The 22,659-nt window shown below is 47.9% G+C and overlaps 1 protein-coding gene across 1 annotated transcript; it reads right to left on the bottom strand.

Moving 5' to 3' along the window:
* Nucleotides 1–5,604: 5,604 nt before the first annotated feature.
* CRYBB1 (crystallin beta B1) lies at nt 5,605–22,451 on the bottom strand. The gene is made up of 6 exons (XM_025399291.1): nt 22,340–22,451; nt 20,458–20,656; nt 17,443–17,561; nt 13,584–13,716; nt 7,908–8,050; nt 5,605–5,999 (listed from the first exon to the last, which is right to left on the bottom strand). Exons 2-6 carry the CDS (start codon nt 20,635–20,637, stop codon nt 5,816–5,818), a joined length of 759 nt encoding a protein of 252 aa, XP_025255076.1. The 5' UTR covers nt 20,638–20,656; nt 22,340–22,451; the 3' UTR covers nt 5,605–5,815.
* Nucleotides 22,452–22,659: the final 208 nt, after the last annotated feature.

Genomic DNA, 22,659 nt, shown 5'->3' with positions numbered 1-22,659 from the left:
GGCTTATGCTCCAATGTCTAAAAGATTGTGGGTTGCCTCTTGTCGACGAGAATGAGAGCTGCTCTCTTGGGCCTTTCTAAAGGCCCAAGACTCAAAGATTCACAGGCTGGGATCTATCTAGCCTTGAAACAATATGAAGTCCCCAATTTCCCCAGGCATTGTATTTTAAAGCCAGTGTTTAGGGACACTCCTGCTTGAACCTGTGAGGTGGAGGTTGTGGTGGGCTGAGATCACATCACTGCATTCCAGCTGGGCAATAGAGCGAGACTCTAGCTAAAAAACAAAAAACAAAAGCAAAAACAAACAAACAAACAAAAAGCTAGCATTTAGAGCCAAACCCATGCAGTCAAAATTGCCTTGGAGAAGCCCCCAAACAGGCTGAAGGCAACATAGCCCCTTGGGAAGTCCAGCCTCTCTGGTTTCTGTCAATATTGGACGTGGACTCATCATCATTTCTTGGGTGGAGCACCTGATGAAATGAAACCTTAGTTTTGGTTTGAAGGCAAAAGTGTGGCTTATCTTTAAGCTCTGAAATTCTGCTCCAGGTGGTGAGATGCTCATGTTTTGAGAGATATGTTGAAACTAGGACCCACAGAAGGAACACCAGGTTTATGGTTCATAAGTCACACTCGCTCTCAGCCTTACTACATGTTATTTTCTTTTCTTTTTTTTTTTTTTTTTTTTTTTTTTTTGAGACGGAGTCTGGCTCTGTCGCCCGGGCTGGAGTGCAGTGGCCGGATCTCAGCTCACTGCAAGCTCCGCCTCCCGGGTTTACGCCATTCTCCTGCCTCAGCCTCCCGAGTAGCTGGGACTACAGGCGCCCGCCACCTTGCCCGGCTATTTTTTTGTATTTTTTAGTAGAGACGGGGTTTCACCGTGTTAGCCAGGATGGTCTCGATCTTCTGACCTCGTGATCCGCCCGTCTCGGCCTCCCAAAGTGCTAGGATTACAGGCTTGAGCCACCACGCCCGGCCACATGTTATTTTCTTTAACTTGCTTCTTTTAGTCTTTATTCTTTATTTTTTGTTTATAATTTTATATGTCCTCCATTGTTATTACAAGGCATTTTGTTTATTAGTAAATTAATTAGCAAAACAATACATCAAATATAAAATGACTTTAATTGTTATTTTCTTCTAGTGTTTATTTTGCCAAGCATACATATCTTGTTTCAGTGATGCTAATATGCACATTTTAAAGTGCCTGTGAGGCCAGGTGCAGTGGTTTACGCCTGTAATCCCAGCATTTTGGGAGGCCGAGGCGGGAGGATCACCTAAGGTTGGGAGTTCGAGACCAGCCTGACCAACATGGAGAAACCCCGTCTCTACTAAAAATATAAAAAATTAGCCAGACATGGTGGTGCATGCCTGTAATCCCAGCTACTCAGGAGACTGAGGCAGGAGAATCGCTTGAACCTAGGAGGTGGAGGTTGCAGTGAGCCGAAATCAGGCCATTTCACTCTAGCCTGGGCAACAAGAGTGAAACTCCGCCTCAAAAAAAAAAAAAAAAAAAAAAAAGCTTGCGAGATGAAAGTCATCCAGAAGATCTGGACTCTGTGATTTGTTTTTAATTTTTTGTAGATACAGGGTCTCCCTGTGTTGCCCAGGCTGGTCTCGAATTCCTGGGCTCAAGTGATCCTCCCACCTCAGCCTCCCAAAGTGCTGGGATTGCAGGCGTGACCCACCGTGTATGGCCTTGTTTTTGTTTTTAGAGACAGGGTCTTGCTCTGTTCCCCAGACTGGAGTGTGGTGGCATATTCATAGCTCACTGCCGCCTGGAACTGCTGGGCTCAAGGGATCCTCCTGCCTCAGCCTCCATAGTAGCTGGGACTACAGGCATGCACCACTGCACCCAGCTTATTTTTTATTTTTTGTGGAGATAAGGTCTCACTGTCTTGCCCAGGCTGATCTCAAATTCCTGGGCTCAAGTGATCCTCCCACCTTAGCCTTCCAAAATGCTGGGATTATAGGTATAAGCCACCATGCCAGACCAGAATCTGGACTATAAATGCAAAGAGATTTTATTTTATTTTATTTTTGGGATATAATCTTGTTCTATAGCCCAAGCTGACATGCAGTGGCATGATCTCACTGCAACCTCTGCCTCCTGGGTTGAAGCTATTCTCCTGCCTCAGCCTCCAGAGCAACTGGGATTACAGGTGCGCACCACCATGCCTGGCTAATTTTTTTGTATTTTTAATAGAGGTGGGGCTTCACCATGTTGGTCAGGCTGGTCTCAAACTCCTGACCTCAAGTGATCCACCTGCCTCGGGCTCCCAAAGTGCTGGGATTATAGGCATGAGCCACTACGCCTGGCCACAAAGAGGTTTTAGAACTGACTTAACTGATGGACTTCTAGCATGTTTACCTTTTATAGGACTTATCAGATTGATACCCAGAAAAATATCTGTTATATCTAAATAAGTTGAAAATAATTCTTTCAATAAGTATAAAAATTCTGAGTGACCAGAAAACAATTGTGTTATATTTTGATCAGTAGTATTTCTCTTTTTCCTCCTGGAATTATAAAATCATAGTGCATCTTACCAACAATAGGACCTTGAAGGTGAAGAACTATAGAAGTTAATTTCAGGGGGCTCATATGATTGTGAAGCTGGACTCCACTGCAGTCGAATTTTAGAGCTTTACTCACAGACCTTAAGAACTTAGAATGGGCCGGGCGCGGTGGCTCAAGCCTGTAATCCCAGCACTTTGGGAGGCCGAGACGGGCGGATCACGAGGTCAGGAGATCGAGACCATCCTGGCTAACAGGGTGAAACCCCGTCTCTATTAAGAAATACAAAAAACTAGCCGGGCGAGGTGGCGGGCGCCTGTAGTCCCAGCTACTCGGGAGGCTGAGGCCGGAGAATGGCATGAACCCGGGAGGCGGAGCTTGCAGTGAGGTGAGCTGAGATCCGGCCACTGCACTCCAGCCTGGGCGACAGAGCGAGACTCTGTCTAAAAAAAAAAAAAAAAAAAAAAAAAAAAAGAACTTAGAATGAGAATCCATGTGGCTTGGCTTTGGAATCAGAGAATCACAGAAGCTTGGAGATAAATTATCAGAACCTTAGAGAGTCATGAAACTTTGGAACCTCAGAATCTCAGGACTGGATGGATATTTGAGCTGTCGTTTTATAGAAGGGAAAAACAAGTCCCAGGGAATGGAAGCAATTTGCCTAGTTCTTTCCAACTTCTAACAGTACAGCAGGGTTAATACCCTTATATTCCTGATTTCTGTCCAGGAATCCTGGTCCGCAGACAGCCCTGTCTTCTAGTCCAAGATACTGGCCAAGAGTGTGGAGGTGGGGAGAATGAAAGCGAGACGAGGAAAGGTGAGTGAGACCTGTGCAAGATTATGTGAGATGGTGTCTCAGCTTTGAAGCTCACCAAAACCACAGGGTGGGGTGTCACGAGGCCCTATCTTTCTTGCCAGCTTTATCTCCTGACGTGCGAGTGTTCGGTCCCACCCTGTGCTTCTGCCCACACAACCACCAAGCTAATGTTCCAACCTCAATAAGCTTCACTGGGGCCCACCACAACTCTCTCAACCTCTATGCCTGTGTTCATGGTGCTCCAGGGCTGCCAAGTACAGCTGTGCACGTTGTGCACAACACAAGGGTATCACATTCACATGGTACACATCCCAGATTTATACCAATAATTTCTAGCAGATGGCAGCAAAATGTCTTGAGGAAGAGGCATCTTTTTATCATTTGCACAAAGGTGCCATATGGGGTAGCGGGGACACTGCTGTTTACTCTGCCTGGAATATCATCTCCCCTGTTCTCCATCGAGCAAGCTCCTGCTCCATCTTTCAAGGCCCCCTTCAGATATTCCCTCCTCCAGGAAGATATCCATAGCAACCCCCACACACCATTCCACCAAGCTGTCTGCATAGATTAATGATTAATAACATCAATCAATATTAACTGTTGATCTGGGAAACAATAGTGTCTGGCAGAGATTTCCAAATGAGATGATTCTTGATGGACCCCAGCCCCAGGATTGAGTAACACTGAATCAGATACAAGAAAATGATGCTCTTTTCAACATTTATTGGTTAAATCAAGGAGGAAAAAGTCTCAGTTTGGTGCAAACATCTTTCACACTTTTCTTTTTTTGGTTGGGATTTTTTTTTTTTTTTTTGAGATGGAGTCTCGCTCTGTCACCCAGGCTGGAGTGCAGTGGCGCAATCTCAGCTCACTGCAACCTCTGCCTCCCGGTTCAAGTGATTTTCCTGCCTCAGCCTCCCAAGTAGCTGGGATTACAGGCGCTCACCACCACACCCGGCTAATTTTTTATATTTTTTGTAGAAACAGGGTTTCACCATGTTGGCTGGATTTTTTATATTTTTTTGTAGAAACAGGGTTTCACCATGTTGGCTGGGGTGGTCTCGAACTCCTGACCTCAAGTGATCTGCACACCTCGGCCAATGAAAGTGCTGGGATTACAGGTGTGAGCCACTGCACCCGACCCTCTATCACACTTTTCAACACTAGCTAATCTCCCATTTTGTCAAAGAGTGAGCAGGTTGCAGGCAGTGGTGTCTGCTGGAAATTTGATACTTGGTCTTCTTTAAATTGCATTTGATTTATTTATATGATTGCCTGCTTCCTTCCTTCCTTTCTCTGTCTTTCCTTTCCTTCCTTCTCTCTTTCTTTCTCTCTCTCTCTCTCTCTCTGTGTTTCTTTCATTCTAGACAGGGTCTCACTCTGCTGCCCAGGTTGGAGTCCAGTGGCATGATCATGACTCACTGCAGCCTCGAATTCCTGAGCTGAAGCCTCCAGTGATCCTCCCACCTCAGTCTCCCTAGTAGCTGGGACTACAGGCATATGCCACCATGCTCGATTAACTTTGGTATTTTTTGTAGAGATCGGGTTTTGCCATGTCACCCAGGCTGATCTCGAACTCCTGACTTCAAGTGATCTACCCACTTCAGCCTGCCAAAGTGTTGGAATTACAGGGGCGAGCCACCACGCCTGGCCTATGTGATTGCTTTCTATGTATATGATACTGATTTTCCACTTCTTGTAGCATTATAAAGCTTTATTTACACATCAGTGCATTTAAGGAAAAAAAAAAAGTCTATTTAAATAAAAATAATGTCAAAAGTAGACCAGGTGGCATGCAGACAGTGCAAAAACTCCTGAGGGAGATGCTCAAAGGGCTAGAGTTTGAAAAAATCTATAGATTTGTCATGAAGAGTGCAGGCTCCGGAGCCAGAGAGCCTGAATTCAAGTCTTGACTTGCTAACTGTGTGACCTTGGGAAAATCACTTCCCCTCTCTGAACCTCAATTTCCTCACGTGCTAAATGAGAATAAGTATAATACCAACCTCCTTCACAATGAGTCTGCGCAATGAGTAAGGCCAAGTGCTTGTCCTCCACCCCAACACATCCATTCAGGACCCCGAAACCAACCTGCCTCCTCTGACCTGCTGCACAAATGCCCTGACTGGACCATGTCTTACCTAGTATCCTTGGCTAGCATCTCACAGGTGTATCTGGGTTTCCCCTGCTGGGCGGAGCAAGCTCCTTGACAGCAGGAACTTGGCTTTATTCATTACAGCCTCCACATTTGGTAGACTCACATAACGGGCAGAAAGAACTTTTCAGTGTTTGCTGCTTTTATGATCGCTGTAATTATTAAGACCGAGGAAGTCACATCCCAGTAACGGTGGGGGACCTCAAGGCACACATCTGTTTACAGATCCAGGAGACATTTTGACTTTAGGGAATTTTATTTGCTTGGGAAAAATGGGGAAATAATTGAACATGAAGAAGGGTTGGGGCAAGGTAGCAGAGTGAGGTGTGGACTCACTTAGGGGGCTCTGTGGCCAGGACAGGGAAGCAGCCCTCAGGGTGCCACTGCTTGTCACGCAGGCGACGCAGGGACTGCATCTGTGGCTGGAAGGCCCCCCACTCATTCCAGTGCCGGAAGTCGCCAGGCTCTAGGAGGTACTGGTACCCGCGGTAGCCAGGATACTGATAGCCAACCCATCTGAGAGGAAAGTGAGGACAGAGTGGAGACAGCCAGCCTCGTTGCCTGGCACCCAGACCCACGCCAGACCGGCCTGTTCTTCATTGATCCCTGCAGTCTGCTGCTCTCTATCCCTCACCTCTGTCCTGGCTGTATCCCTTCCTGCTCTGTGCCCTGGGGCAAGGACTTTGCCTCTCTGATAGACCTTGGTTTCCTTTTCTAGGAAGTGAGCATGGTCACGGTGCCTGGTTTTATTAAGAGTGTTGGGGGGGGCCAAATGGAGAATGCACCTCGAGTTGTTTGCGAAGCATGTTGCCTGTGCATGGTAGGAATATTAATACACATCCCATTAAATGTGATGATGCAGGGCTCAGAGAACAAATCCAAGGAAGCAAGAATAGGACTTAGGGACTGGTTAGCAATGAAGCAAATGAAAGAGAGGAAGTGTTATTTCAAAAAATTGGTTTTCTTTGTAGGTAAGTGCATCGGTGTGTAGCAGCTGGGAACACGCACTCTGGTATTAAACATACCTGGGTTCAAATCCTAGCTCTGCCATTGATTTGCTAGCTGTGAGAATCTAGGTGGATATGGTATCAGAACCTTAATGTACTGTCTGTAAAATGGGGATGATAATGCACCAACTTCCTTGGTTTGTTATAAAGATTTAACAGTTATTCATTTAAAGTGGTTAGCACAGTCCTTGGTACATAGTAAGCACTCAATAGAAGTTATCATCAGTGATTAATTTCTAACTTCTGTCATTATCTTTGCTGAGAGGATCTTTCCAGGCTTCTCCCAGACCCCCTCCCTCTATTGTAAAGCCTGATGTAAGTTCCAGCCTCTTCAGATAAACCTTTGACCTGACCTCCACCCCAACATACACAGCCAAATCCTAGAAGCCTTCTCTCCTACTCTGACCTCCAGTAACACAATTGCCCTGGCTGGCCCATTCTTTACCTGGTATTGTTGGACACCATCTCACAGGTATATCTGGGTTTCCCCTGCTAGGCCAAATAAGTTCCTTGAAGGTGGGAACTTGGCTGTATTCATTGCTGCTTTCCCCAGTGTACCTAGCATAGTGCCTGGCTCACAGACAAGGCTCAGTATATTTCAGATGGCTTGAATGGCAGGGATATAGGTTTCAGGGAGGCAGAAAGGAACAAGAAAAAGGCCATGGCCCTGATGGTGTTACAGGAGCTCAGAACAAGTCTGGGAATGGAGAGACAGAGCCTTACATTTACCTAGAGGAGATCAGGGGTGTCCAGCATGGTCATTTGGAGACAGGGGGATGGATAAAGTGACTCCTTTGATCCGGCCCTTCCGTGTATTCTCATAACATAAGGTCATGGGGCTCTGTTTTGATAGCTTCAGATCCTGAGCGTTCAGAGCAGAAAGGGCACTCTTAGATCAGGGAGTTTTGTGTGCCCATTGCCTAACTGGCGAGACTGAGAGGCGGAGAGGTGTTTAGGCTCACTCAAGTTCCTTATCATGTCAGTACCAGGGTCGGGCCCATCTCACGAGGCAAATGAACTGCTCAGAACTCATTCTGTTCATTCTCCCAGCAGGTCCTGATTTCCCTGAATATTCCCTGTCCCTGGATGCATCCGGCCTCATCTATCCACATCAGCGCCAGCTCTTTTAGTTGATTATCCCTTCAACCCCGACTAGGTTTAGCAGCTCCTATTTTCTCCATCTAACAGCTTTTTAGAGCTGATTTGTTTACACTGACCTGGAATTCCTCAAAGTATGACTCTATTCCCCAGAGGAATAAAGCTCTATTGGCTGAATCCCAGGAACCAGCACTGGGAGACGGTGGGAGGGGCCACGGCCTTCTATAGGAATCTGATGTTATAACCTGTAAGGAGAGCAGCCTCTCATTCTGCCTATGCTTGAAGCGGGGGACGTGGACCTGGCAGGATTGATGCTTACGTTCCACTGGTGACCTTCACGCTGCCCACGCGGTCACTGAAGCCGTGGACCCAGAGACTGGGCGCGTCGTCCCCCTGGATCTCTATGGTGTTGCCCTTGAAGTTGGCCCCTTCAAACAGGGAGATCTTGTGCTCCTGGGAGTCCTGGGGAAAGAGAGGCCAGCTCAGGTGTGTGAAGTACCAACGGGACAAAAGGAAGAAACTTAGCGGGGCCTTCGGGGTGTGGAGGGAGAGAGCTGAACCTGTTCAGGCCGCTGGGGGACTCTCCAGAGACCACTGCTGTCTATTCTGGAAGGGGACATAAGGAAAATGGGATGACAACTCCCATGTCATAGGGTCCTTGTGAGGATGAAATGAGTGCATCCATATAGAGCGCTGAGCATGATGCCTGGCATACATCAAGTGCTCAATAAATGCATTTATTGGCCGGGTGCCATGGCTCATGTCTGTAATCCCAGCACTTTGAGAGGCCCAGGTGGGAGGATTGCTTGAGGCCAAGGGTTCAAGACCACCCTGGGCAACATAGCAAGATCCTATCTCTAAAAAAATTTTTTTTTAATTTGCCAGGCATGGTGTCGCATGCCTATAGTCTCAGCTACTTGGAACGCTGAGGTAGGAGGATTGCTTGAGCCCATGAGGTTGAGGCTGCAGTGAGCTACTGTACTCCAGCTTGGGTGACAGAGCAAGATCCTGTCTCAAAAAAAAAAATTTATTATTTTTAAAATTATGGTCAGGGACAAAAAGGCTCAGAGAGGTCAAGCTTATTGATCAACATCACACAGCCAGGGAGGGGCAGAACCTGTCAGAGAAACATTTCACTCCTAAGCCCAATCAATCAGTGTCCCTGTGCCATCAGGAGTTTAAACAATTGCCCTTTTGTAAATGCTTCTTACAAACCAGGTGAAATGTGGAACATTGGTGGAACACAGATCTAGGTTCAAATCCTGCCTCTGACATTTATGCACTGGTGATCTTGGACATTTCACTCTGCGTCCCTCAGAGCCTCCGTTTGTTCATCTACAGAATAGGGTTACTGCCAGGCATGGTGGCTCACACCTGCAATCCCAGCACTTTGGGAGGCCGAGGCAGGTAGATCACCTGAGATCAGGAGTTCGAGACCAGCCTGGCCAACATGGTGAAACCCCACCTCTACTAAAAATACAAAAATTAGCCGGGTGCAGTCACAGGTGCCTGTAATCCCAGCTACTCAGGAGACTGAGGCAGGTGAGTCACTTGAACCCAGGAGGCAGAGGTTGCAGTGAGGCAAGATCGCGCCACTGTACTCTAGCCTGGGTGACAGAGCAAGACTCTGTCTCAAACAACAACAACAAAAAAGAACGGGGTTACTATTGGTTCGTGGGATTGTCATGGCTGCTCAACTCATGGTTGAGTGCTAACTGTAAAACAGGCCCGGCAGGGCGTGGTGGCTCACGCCTGTAATCCTAGCACTTTGGGAGGCCGAGATGGGCAGATCACAAGGTCAGGAGTTTGAGACCAGCCTGACCAACATGGAGAAACCCCATCTCTACTAAAAATACAAACAAAAAAACAAAATTAGCCGGGCGTGGTGGCACGTGCCTGTAGTCCCAGCTACTCAGGAGGCTGAGGCAGGAGAATCGCTTGAACCTGGGAGGCAGAGGTTGCAGTGAGCCAAGATTGCATCACTGCACTCCAGCCTGGGTGACAGAGCAAGACTCTGTCTCAAAAAACAAACAAACAAACAAATAAAAAACCAGGCCCACCCTTGAATTTGGGCACATGATTCAGTTCTGGTTTGCACTTATTTTTAATCTTTCATGACCCTGTGTCTTGTTTTTAAAGTTTGTCTGTTATTTCTGAGGGCAGGGATCATCTATCTTTTCAAAAGTCATCATGCACTATTTTAGGCCCAAAGGTTTGAAAAGCCAAAGAGATGAACAGGAAATAGCAGAGTGATGCCAACCTCAGTGTCTAGGTTCAAACCTACAGACCTGGGTTCAAATCCCAGCCCCAGCAACTCCCAGCTGTGTGGCCTTAGGCCAGTCATTTTCTACTTCTGAGTCTCAGTTTCCTTGCTTTTAAAATGCATGTTATCATAGCCTGTCGCATAGGACAGTTGTAGGGATTATGTAAAAGGCAGGTAATATACCCAGTACGTAGTTGGTGCTTAAAAATGGGCGCTGTGATTATCTACTGTTATTCACCACCACTAGGAGGAAGAGGAGCCCAGGATGTAAGTGCATCCTTCTATGAAAGACTCCAGTAGAAGATTATAGATGAAGAAAGAACTTGTTAATTCTTCCAGAGAAAAGGAGAGCAGATCAGGGAAGGCTTCATGGAAGAAGTGACACTTGAGAGGGGCCTTGGAGGTTAAGGAGGAGTGCACAATGCTGAGAAGGGAAGGAGGCTTGAGGGAAGGCACTGAGGCAGAGAAGGCATAGACAAAAGCTGGGGGGTGGGAGTGTGCAAAGAAAATATCTGTGTGACCAGGGTGCAGGAAGGCAAATGCATGGTGTCAGGCAGGGATAGAAGCACAGGGGACCCTTTGGGACATGGCAAGACAAATGCCCTTAATGCAATTACCAGCCAGCGGTAAAAGGACTTAATTAGTGGTAATAAGGATTACTTATTACTGTTACAGTCTTGAGGGCCTTGGTAAAGTTGTTAGTCAATGGCTCCCCACTGCTAGTGGCGTCAAGACTAAACTTACCATCACTGATGAGACCCTGCAAAACCCTGGCCTCCACCAGCACCTCCCCTCCCATTTTGCCTCCCTCTCCTCCACTCCCCCTGCTGCAGCTTTGCTGGCCACCTTTCATTTTCTTGGTCCCACCAGTCCATCGTTGCTCCAGGAGTTTTGCACACACTGTTCCCTGGAAGGCTTTACCATCTGCTCTTCACACGGGAGTTGGTTTCCAAACTTTGGGAGCTGGCTTCCCTGACCACGCCCTGACCACTCCCACCTCTAACAATACCTGAGCCCCCAGTTCCTGCTTCTGCTCTCCTAGTTAGATTGCACCGCCTTTGTGTAGCACTCGCCACAGTTTGCAATTGTAGATGGAGTTCCATGATTAGGTATTTGATAGCTGCCTCCCTGGGTAGCTTAAGTCCCATGAAGACAGGGACCTAATCCATTTGATGCATAGTTTTGCACTCAGAGCCTAGAACCAGAGCTTTTGGCAGAAACAGGCCAACTGGTTAGGCGCATTGGTTCACGCCTGTAATCCCAGCACTTTGGGAGGCCTAGGCGGGTGGATCACTTGAGATCAGGAGTTTGAGACCATCCTGGCCAACATGGTGAAACCCCGTCTCTACAAAAAATACAAAAATTATCTGGGCGTGGTGGTGCACACCTATAATCCCAGCTACTTGGGAGGCTGAGGCAGGATAATTGCTTGACCCAGGGAGGTGAAAGTTGCAGTGAGACAGATCATGCCACTGCACTCCAGCCTGGGCGACAGAGTTAGACTGTGTCTCAAAAAAAAAAAAAAAAAAAAAGGAAAATAGAAACAGGCCAACTGAAATGCCTGGTTTCAAGTAGAAGATGGTCAGGTTTATTTATTTTTTTATTTTGAAAAGATCCCTCTAACTTCCCAGGACAGGCGGCTGGAAAGGAGTCAGGGAACCCAGCACGGAGAGAGCTGAAGCTGACCAGATCAGAGATGATGGTGGCCTGGACCAGGACTGTGGCAGGGCAGAGAGATGAAGGGTTAGACCAAGCTTGTTTAACCTGCGGCCTGCAGGCCACATGTGGCCCAGGATGGCTTTGAATGTGGCCCAACACAAATTTATGAACTTTCTTAAAACATTATGAGATTTTTTTGCAATCGTTTTAAAGCTCATCAGCTGTCATTAGTGATAGTGTATTTTATGTGTAGTCCAAGACAATTCTTCTTCCAGTGTGGGCCAGGGAAGCCAAAATATTGGGCACCCCTGAATTAGACCATTGGATCTCAGCCCTGGCTGCACAGACGGACTACTTAGAGGGCATAGAAAAGACAGCAGTGCCGGAGTCCCAGCCCCAGAGATTCAGAACTAATTGGTCTGGCGTGGGGTCTAGGCTTTGAGATTTCTAAACTTTTCTAATAACATCCTTTATTTAAATAAATATACCTGAAATGTTATAATTTCAATATGTAACCAATATAATGATATCAATGCATTGTTGACATTCTTTAAAAAATTTTTTACTATGTATTCAAAATTTAGTGTGTATTTTATACTTATGACACATCTCCATTTAGCCAAAATTCAAATGTCCAATGGCCACATATGGCTAGTTCCTATTATGTTGAATAGCAAGCTTCTAGAAGCTACTGGAAATGCCCTGGTTGATCATTCTTCCAAACAAACCCCTTAACATAGGTTGGCATATAAGAACCATTCAATGATTGAGAGAGACATCTGTGGATTCTTACAGAGAGTGCATCATGAAGGCAAATAATTCAGTCTTACATTCTGCAAAAAGCATTGGGAATGATCTGTTTGAATAATCCATTAAGATAAATTTGGTGATGTCAAAACAGCTGGTGGTTGGCACTTGATAGCCTCAAATGCACACTCATGAAAATTCTTATAAATGTTCCCGTCATGGAAGACAAAAGTCGGTTACCATCAGCAACTAACATTGGTGAGTAAGATGTAGCTGGTTCATGATTCATCATCAACTTAATTCTGGAAAAAACTGTGAATCACTTGGGGATATCACCACCATTTTGACCTTGAATCTTCTGGAAGTTGACTTAGTTAAATATTATAAGAAACTAATTCAGTATATTGTCTTATTATTAAGAGGTTCAAGCTGTGTTTCTACAGTATCCCTCTTCCTTTTTTTTTTTTTTTTTTGAGATGGAGTCTCGCACTGTCATCCCAGCTGGAGTGCAACAGCGCGATCTCAGCTCACTGCAATCTCTAGCTCCTGGGTTCGAGCAACTCTCCTGCCTCAGCCTCCCTAGTAGCTGGGATTTACAAGCATGTGACACTACTCCCAGCTAATTTTTGTCTTTTTAGTAAAGACAGGGTTTCGCCATGTTGGTCAGGCTGGTCTTGAACTCCTGACCTTGGGTAACCGCCCACCTCGGCCTCCCAAAGTGCTGGGATTACAGGCGTAAGCCACCATGCCCGGCTACAATATCCCTCTTCTTAGCCATTGCATGATCTGCAACCAGCATGTTTGGTGTTTTGAATGGGCACTGAAATTTGGAAAGCTTCCCCAGGCCTGGCATGGTGGCTTACAGCTGTAATCCTAGCACTTTAGGAGGCCCAGGCGGGAGGATCACTTGAGGCCTGGAGGTCAGGGCTGCAGTAAGCTATGATCACATTACTGCACTCCAGCCTGGGGGAAACAGCAAAACCCTATCTTCAGAAAAAAAAAAAAAAAAAAAAAAATGCTCCCAGGAAGGTCTAAATGTGCAGCCAAGGAAATCAAGAGAATCAAGGAAGATGCTGAAGTTTTTAGCTCTGACTTGGAAGCTTTTGTGTTTACCATTTGCCCAGGGTTCCTAGCTGGGTATGTAGCGAGTGTGTTAAGGACACTGATGAATTGATGAGCTCAAGAATCCACTGTCCTTTGACAACTCAGAGGCTGCCACACCTCCCTAGCCAACATCATCTCCTTTTTGCCCTTGTCACATCTCAGACTTCCCCCTGCCCTGCCCCGCCTGGCTGATTCTCCAGCCCCAGCCAGAGAGCCACTCACCATCTTGATGGGCCGGAAGGACATGAGCCGATCACTGCGGTAGCTGCTGGACCATGTGTCCCAGCGAGGGTACTCGCCCTTCTCCAGGATGAACATCTCCCCGCGCAAGTTGGACTGCTCAAAGGCGACCCAGCTGGACACAAGAAACACCATGAGGCAGACGGGGACAAATAGTAGAAGCCCCCACTCCCTACTTGCCTTTCTCTCTCGCCTGGCAAGGCAGCCCTGAGGCCAGTAGGAAAGTCCAAAGGGGGCTGAACATGTCTGGGTTTGATTTTAGGCTATGACACTTACAGGCTGTGTGACTATGGGCAAGTAACTACCTCTCTGAGCCTTTTTCTCATCTATACTCATATGCCTATTTCCTTGGAGCTGGTGAAGGATTGAGTGAGATAAATATGTGTGATTATCTGAGCACACTGTTTCTCTAGATGTAGGGTTCATACATGCTTCAAGTACTATCAGGACTTGGAGCCAAGGAACACGTAGACATTTTAAACTTGACTCCAGCTAGGAGAAAGTCTCTGTTTGATGTTAATGTGCTTTTAACACTTACTAATCTCTCCTTTTTTTTTCTTTTGTAACAAAGGGAGAAAAGGCCACTAGCCCAGAATCTCCAGCAGACAATGGTGTAATAGCAACATAATAACACCACTTTTGTGTTTATTGTTAATTTTGTATGGATACCTTTGACTTATAGGAAATAATATTAGCCTTCCATTGATAAAAAGTGGTGTAAAGGTTCTTTAAAAATGTGTTTATTTGTGTTTAGCAGGATCATTTGAAATGAAATATGTTAAATGAACGATAATCTTGGAGGTACAGGGGTAAGGGAAAAATTGATACAGGTGTTTGCATCCTTGCTGGGTAAAGACTGGCCTGGCATTCAGGAGACACTCAGTAACTAGTACGGGGCAATAGGAAGGGAATGATGGTACTATCTACCCTCAGATACCTGTGATAATTTAATGTGATAATGCATATGAGGGTGCTAGGTTCCTTACAAGGACTAATTAGAGGTTTGAAATTAGATGGAAGATTTACCTGGCTTTCCCAGTGAAGACTGATTAAGGATAAGAAGTGAGCTTGTGTCAGAGGGACCAGGGATTATGGCAGTGCAGGTGGGGTGGATGAGACAATCCCCATTCCATAGATGAGAAAGCTGAGACTAAGGAACTCCTTGACTTTTGCTCCCTGTATGTTCAAGAGTTTTCAGGGAACAAGAGAGGGATGAGGGGACACTGACACTAGCACCTTCTGCCAGGGGGCTAGTGGGACCCTGCTCTCCCCAGAAGGAGATGAGAATGAGGGTCTATCACCGTGGGCCGAGGGAGAATACATCAGAGGAGCCTCAGGTCTTTATCTGAGAGATGAGTTAACCACATTGGGGTAAATTAAAGATATGTTTGTCTTCCCAGAATAGAGTTGAATTTGCCTCAGCCCTGTCTGGTCTGGAGTAGAAGAGAAATAAATGGGAGAATAGGTGGATGGATGGATGGATGGATGGATGGACAGATGAATGGGTGGATGAAGGGATGGTTGAATGGATGGATAGGTGGATGGGTAGATGGATGGATGAATGAATGCATGGATAAAGGGATGGATGAAGGGACGGTTGAATGGATGGATAGGTAGATGGGTAGATGGATGGGTGGGTAGATGGATAGATTTATAGATGGATGGGTGTGTGATGGAGAACATACAGGGGGTATGTATGTATAAATGGAGAATGGATGTATGTATGGATAGATCGATAGATGAATGGGTAGATGCATGGGTAAGTAGAGGGATGATGAATAAATGGGTGGCTAGATGCATGGGTGAATAAGAAGGGAGCCTTGGAAGGTGGTTTCATGCAGGAGTTAAGAGGACAGACCCTAGAAACAGACAGACCTGAGTCCTAATCCAAGCTTGCCGATTATTTGCTGCATGAATTTGGGCAGCACTTAGGCTTGCTAAGCTTTAGTAGCAGAGAAGAAATGATACATCTACTTTGTTGCATCTACCTTTTTGGGAGATTATGAGGGCCTAAAAGAGGGGATGCATGGAACAGATACAGCACAGAGTAAGCCTCCAAATTAATACTGTTCATGATTAAATGGAGAAGGGAACTGGAGGTCTAGGCTTATGAAGAACAGACACTGATGTGGTCTTGCCACCATGCCAAAGGTCCCCCTAAAATCTCCCCTATCTTCTTGAGCAGGAACAGTGAGGATCTAAATTTTAAATGTTTACATCTATGCCTTTTCTTATCTCCTATGGCTCATTTAAACCTGCAAGCAAGGAGAGAGGGTAGGGCAGGAATTTTAATTTATAAGATATGGAAACTGAGGCTAAGAGGGGTTAAGTCCCCAGCCTAAGGTCATGTGATGGTGTCAGGTGTCAGGCTGTAGTCTCCTGGTTTTCAGGCAGGCAGGGCTCCTCACTTTCCCCATGCCTACCTCACCCTCTTCATTCTTCTTTTCCCATGGCCCTGCCAGCGCCCACACAGACCCAGGCCCCCAGACCACAGGCCCGTTTCCATGCCCATCAGGCACAGCCCCAAGGCACACGTCAGACACCAGCTGCATCTTTGTTTCAGGAGAAATACTCTGGGTTTGAGTCACTGGTACCAAAAAAAGCCTGAAGACCCAAGCTGGCCACATCCGGTAGCTTCTGCTTCCAGCTGGGTTTTTGGCGCTGAGGGTAGAGCTGAGGCTGCGTTGACCACACGGAGGGTGCAGTGGGTGCAGGAGGTAGAAATGGTCCTGGGTAGGCTCCAGGATAAGTTGGCTAAATTCACAGGGCAGGGAGGTGGGTACGTGACCATCAGAGTCACCTGCCGTGTCTGGGTGCCCACAAGGTGACAGGCCCAAGCTGCATGATCTCCCTCAGACCTCAACATAATCCTGTGAGGAGTGGTGAGGGCCATGATTTTCCCCACTTCAAAGATGGGGAAACTGAGGCTTGGACACTGAACAAGGCAAACAGGGGAAGTCAGGACTCAAACCCAGGCTTGTCTGACCTCAAAGCCCATCTCAGAATGGGCTCAGAATACAGGATGACTGGAACCCTTGCAGGCTTTCAAAGTGGGGAGACAAGAGCCAACGAGCCACGTGGATCCTGTCCTGAGGTTGCCCCTCCACCATGACCTCAGCACACCAGGCTTGACATAGGGCAAACACTCTGCCCAAGGGTGACGCTCCCTGTTTTATATGGGAGTCACTAAGGCCCAGAGACGCCCACAGAGACAGGAACAGGCAGTGAAGCATGCTGATTAAGAGCTTTAGGAATGAACCCAATCAACCTGAGTTGAATCCTAGCTGTGCCACTTACCAATAGGTGACCTTGGGCAAGAGACTTACCCCCTCTGAGCCTCAGTCCTCCCATCTGTCAAGTGGGCATAAGAATAGCCCCTCCCTCCTACAGCACTGTGAATCATCTAGGTGCGGTCCCGAGTCAGTGCCTGGCACCTGGTGGGTGCTCCACCGATGCTTATCATCACTGCCAGGCAGCTGGACGCCCAGGAGAGGGGACAGCGAGTGGACTCTTCACTCTTTGGCCTCTCTCTGCCCTCAGTGATGGGCTAGAGTTTTTGCTACGTAGAAGCAGCGTTTCTCCAGAGCCCAGAATCATGGCTTACTGCCAGTGTGGTCTTATGCTAATTGGATCACCTCTCTGAGCCTCAGTTTCCTCATCTGTAAAATGAGATTGAGAACAATTCCTCCCTCTCCAGTTTGATACGAGGATTGGAAATAACGTATGTGCCAAGAGCACGAACGGCCGCAGGCACAGAGCAGATGCTGGAGAAATGGCAGCTACTGTTGTGTGGTCATTTCACTGTGGCAGAGAGTGTGCCCCTCCTCCGCCTAGCACTCACGGTCCCGAGGAGACAATGATGCTGCGCACACGGTCGAAGCCACGGTCTCCCAGGTTCAAGCACTCCCCCGAGAATTCTCCCCGACGGCCCTGGAAGTTTTCCTGTTCGAAGACCACCAGCTGCAGGAGAGAAGCCCCCATGCCAAGGGCAGAGTGAGGGGGAGTAAAAACTTCATTCTCTATATAAATAAAGGCAGGCAGTGCAGGAGTCACATAAAAATATGATGAGCCACGGTTTGTGAAATGATCCTGTCCTCCCATTCCCCAATTCTTTACTGTTTGTTGTTGTTGTTGTTGTTGTTGTTGTTGTTGTTGTTGTTGTTAGATCCGAGTCTCACTCTGTCGCCCCAGCTGAAGTGCAGTGGCACAATCATGGCTCACTGCAACCTCTGCCTCCCAGGCTCAAGCGATCCTTCCACCTCAGCCTCCCGAGTAGTTGGGATTACCGGCACACACCACCATGCCCAGCTATTTTTTGTAGACACAGGATTTTGCCATGTTGCCCAGGCTAGTCTCGAATTCCTGAGCTCAAGTGATTGGCCTGCCTTGGCTTCCCGAAGTGTTGGGATTACAGGCGTGAGCCATTGCACCTGGCCTCATGCCCTAATTCTGAAGCTAAGATCTGCACCATCAGTAGGAACTTATGAACCTCCCTTTCGGGACTTTCTTTATGCTGTTCCTCCTACCTGGAATGCCTTCTCCACCACACATCTCCAGCTTAGAGCTTCCACAGCCTAACTGAAGTTCGCTAACTCATTCCAGGCTTGACATTCTGTTTTAGGCTCAGATGCCACCTTCTCCAGGAAGCCTTCTCTGAATTGCCCCCTCCCCCATCGGCCTTGGTTGAGCAACCCCCCCTGTGCTCTCTCTCCCCATTAGCAGCACAACTAACCCACCACACAGTCACTGCTGTTTTGCTTTGGGGTCTCCCTCTCTCTCTGCACTCCCTCTCTCCCATTACCCAGCCCCTCCAAAGACCAAGGGCTCCTCCAGGGCAGGGCCTGAGGTTGATCCATTTCTGTATCTCCAGCTCCAGCCCCAGTACCTGCCACAGAGCTGATGCTCAGGGGACACTTGCAAATCCAACCCTCCACAACATAGGGGAAAACTTGAGCTAATCTTCTCTCCTCACTAAGCCTCATGTTTGGTTCCTTGTCCACTTGCTGTTCCAAGTTGGGACAACTTTTCCGTTCACATGGACCGAGGCAATCGTCTGCCTTCTTTGAGCCTCAGTTTCCCCAGCTGTAAGAGGAGGAGGTTCATATAACCATGACCCAGCACTTCCACTTCTACCTTTGTTCACCCAGGAGACATTCCTGTATGTGTGCCCCAGGAGACAGGGATAAGAAAGTCCAAGCCATTCTGTTCACGAGAGCAAAGCTGGCAACCACTGAAATCGTGCTTAGCAGGAAAGAGATGGTCACGCTCTGAAATATCATGCAGCAGCCAGAATGAATGGCCTGCAGTCATGGGCAACAATATGGATGGATATTAGGGATCTCATAGTAAGTGAAAAGTACAAAGAAAAACCCAGAATAATCACATTGCATATTTCAGTAAGTTAAAAACAAATAAATCGGCCAGTTGTGGTGGCTCACACCTGTAATTCCGGCACTTGGGGAAGCTGAGGCTAGGAGTTCGAGACCAGCCTGGATAATATGGCAAAACCCTGTCTCATAACTTGGTCTCAAAATAAATAAATAAAACGAGTAAATAAATATACATGTGTATGTGTGTATACAGTTTTAAAGGAATAAAATATAAAATTGTATACAAAAGCAAACAAGCAGATTAGAGACACAAGTTGAGGATAGGATGCTATTTCCTGGAATTGGGGAGGAAAATGATGGGCTCAAGAGAGACACCTTAAAGTTAGGTAGACAGTTTTTATCCAAGTCCTGGTTTTTATACGGGTGGTGGGTTTGTAGGTGCATGTTGCATTATTAAAAATTAAATAAAACTAATGATTAAATAGGTACATAAATAAAAGCCAGCCATGTACAGACCACATGAGAGCGTGTCATGAACTAGGGGTTGCAAAATGGCCTACTTCTGTGCACCTGAGGTTGAAACCACACCAAACCAAATCCCAGGGGACTGGACACCTTGCTCCACAAGATCCCTTTCAGCCCAGACCACCTCGAGCAATTTTCAGGAGGGTCTGAGGCCATCCTGCTGCCCCACTGAGCCTCCAAGGACAGCTGGTTCCCTGCTGCTAAGCCAGCCCACTTCCTTTTCTTCTCCTTTTTTTTTCTTGCTTTCGATGAACTCTAAGCATGTGCGTGTGCAGGTGTAGCCTGATTGCCAGGTGTCCCTTCAGCTGTGAAGTATTATGTTTTGGTTGTTGTTATTGCACATCTCCACAACAGGTCCCCTTTTGCTTTTTTTCTTCTTCTTCTTCTTTTTTTTTTTTTTGATGGAGTCTCACTGTGTTGCCCAGGCCGGAATGCAGTGGCACGATCTCGGCTCACTGCAACCTCCGCTTCCTGGGTTCAAGTGATTCTCCTGCCTCAGCCTCCCGAGTAGCTGGGATTACAGGTGCCCGCCACCACACCTGGCTAATTTTTGTATTTTTAGTAGAGACGGGGTTTCACCATGTTGGCCAGGCTGGTCTCGAACTCCTGACCTCAGGTGATCCACCTGCCTCGGCCTCCCAAAGTGCTGGGATTACAGGCATGAGCCACTGCACCCAGCCCCACTTTTGCCAAGTATGTCAGAACCCCTGGCTATTTTATGGGCTCCCAGATTGGCTGGGCCCCACTTGTGTCCCAGAAGGAGGAGGGAGGAGGAGACCAAGATGAGGGAAAAAGAGAATAGAGACAGAGGATGAGAGCCTGGGGAGGTGAAGAAGAAAAGGGAGAGTAAATAGAAAGGAGAGAAAATCAGCCAAGAAAAAGGAGGAGAAAGAGGTTCGGAGGAGTAAGAGGTGAAAGAGGAAGAGCAGGAGGAGGAGGAGGAGGCGGAGGAGGGAGGGAAGGAGAGAAGGCACCCAGCCACTGCACCCCCAGGTCCTTACCCTGTAGTTCCCAGGAGGCAGTTCCGGCGCCTTGGCACTGGTAATAGGCACGGTTGTTGGGGCCAAGGCGGTGCCGGGACTAGGGGATGTTCCTGTAGGTGGGGCCCCCTTCCCCTTGGTATCAGGCCCTGGGTTCGCCGCCACTGTGGCCGAGGCCAGGGCCTTTGCAGCCTGAGACATGGTTCCCGCCTGCGAAAGTCTGTAAAGAAACCCTGGCCTTCAGGGATGACACCCCCAAACTGCCTCCTGCCCTCACAGCCCCACACCCTGTGCTTTCAGCCTCCTTCGGAGCTGGTTTCCTCTCTATCCTCCTTGGAGCTTGTTTCCTCTCTATCTGTTTCTGAAACGTAAGCCTGGAAGTTTTTCGTTCCATCCCTACTCCCTAGCCAAGATCTTCCCTTCTGAGGACCACTCATCCCGCATATATCCTTCCTCCAGGCTTTTGACCATGCGATTCCCTCCACCAGCTGTTCCGCCCTCCATTACCCCGCTAGGTCCTTCCTTAGGCCCCTGCAATTTTCCACACCGCTTATCACACTGATTTGCTTGTACAACTTCAATTTGCCTCCCCACACTAATAACAAGAGGTCCCACTTCGGAGTACTTAAGGTATGCCAGGCACTGTGACATACATTAATTAACCCGTCTGACCATGACCCTAACCCCATGGAGTAGCTGCTATCATGATCCCCCCTGAGCAGCAGGGGGCTGGAGAAGGAAGGGGCCCAGCTCAGGCCCAAACAGCTACTAAGGGATAGGGCTCTGATTTCAACTCAAGCAAACAGAGCCAGCAACTGGGCTCTTAAAGTGCTCTGCCGTTTGCTTAATCTGCTTTATTCACCATCCATCCCTAACACTTGCTCTGCACCTGGCACATAGGAGATGCCCAATTAACGTTTGTTCAGAGAAGGAATGAATGCATGCTCCCAACTCCTTTCCTAGTCCGCTTCCTCTGGGATTCTCTGGAGGGCTGGTGTATGGGTGCAAATACAGGCCGGGGACTGGGGCATACGGGAGGATCCAAGAGGATGTATTTACTGCATGTCGAGGATTCTGAAAATGAGGACTGTGGCTGGGTAGGCGTTGTGTGGAGAGGGTGTTGGTCAATTCCAGTGGTTCCTTGTTGCTTTGGGGTCATGGACTCCTTTGAATGTTTGATGAATACCCCGACTTTGTCCTCAGACAAAAATAATGCCCCCTTTAACTTTGGAGACAGTGTTCAGGGATTTGAGGACCCCATGCTAGCACAGATTAAGACCCTCTGGTCAAGCTGATTCCCGAACCCATTCTGTAAGGAGGAGCTATTTGGGATAAGCAGATCCCTCCCCCAGCCTCCTCCAGGAAGGCTGTGCATATTCTGGGGTGCCCTGTTCACCAGCGGGGAGGCCAGACATCTGAGCCACATCTGTGGCTTTAAACACTCCCCCAGGGCTGGCAGCTGGACTCATGCCTTCCTGGAGATGTTCTCACTCTCTCTCTCCCCACTTCACCCTTTCCCTCTGTTCCTCCTCTCCTCCCTCTCTGCCTCTCTATCTGTTTCTTACTTCTCTCCCTCTTTCTGCCTATCTTCCTGTCTGTTCCTCTCTCTCCCTCTCTGTTCCTCTCTCCCCCACTATCTCACCCTCATTGTATCTTTGCTTATCTCTTTATCTGTTCTTTTTAATTATCTTTACTTCTCTCTCTGTTTATTTCTCTCTCTCTCTCTCTCTCCCCCCTCTCCTTCTCCGTCCCTTTCTTCCTCTCTCCACTTCTCTCTGTCTTTATTTCCGCGGCCCTGCCTCTCTGACTCTCATGGCACTGCTATCTCTGCCTCCCTCTCTCTGCCTCCCTTTTCTCTTCCCCTCCCCTTCAGCTCTCAGCTGTGCTGTGGGTTCCCTCTTACCTGGGGACTTGCTACTTCCTGCTGGAGGACAGGCAGGCAGGCAGGTACTATGGGTGACTAGAGGCCGACCCCCCATTTTATAGTCTGGCAGACATCAGGCCCTATAGTCTGTGGCACAAAGGGGAAGCTGGCTCAGCAGAGCCGGGCAGGGAGTGGGGGACTGGGGCCCCGACCTCGCCTGGATCACTGCAGACAGCAGCACTTTCCTTTGTGAGACCAGCACACACAGCAGAAACCCTGGCCACAGCAGCTTCACCTTCCAACCCTACCCTGACTCCTCTCTCGATAACCCCAGCCAGGGACTGGGTCCCCAGAAGGGT

The sequence above is a fragment of the Theropithecus gelada genome, chromosome 10 (assembly GCF_003255815.1).
Source record: "Theropithecus gelada isolate Dixy chromosome 10, Tgel_1.0, whole genome shotgun sequence".
Taxonomy (NCBI): Eukaryota; Metazoa; Chordata; class Mammalia; order Primates; family Cercopithecidae; genus Theropithecus; species Theropithecus gelada.
Note: the sequence above shows the minus strand (reverse complement) of the source record. Positions and strands in the feature narration are given on the sequence as shown.

Bases quoted from the DNA above. Each gene is read 5' to 3' on its own strand.
- CRYBB1 (XM_025399291.1), bottom strand. From the start codon at position 20,637: ATGTCTCAGGCTGCAAAGGCCCTGGCCTCGGCCACAGTGGCGGCGAAC. The intron at 13,717-17,442 runs GTGAGTGCTAGG...TCTTGTGTCCAG, and splicing joins ATCATTGTCTCCTCGGGACC to CTGGGTCGCCTTTGAGCAGT. The intron at 8,051-13,583 runs GTGAGTGGCTCT...CTCTTTCCCCAG, and splicing joins CCTTCCGGCCCATCAAGATG to GACTCCCAGGAGCACAAGAT.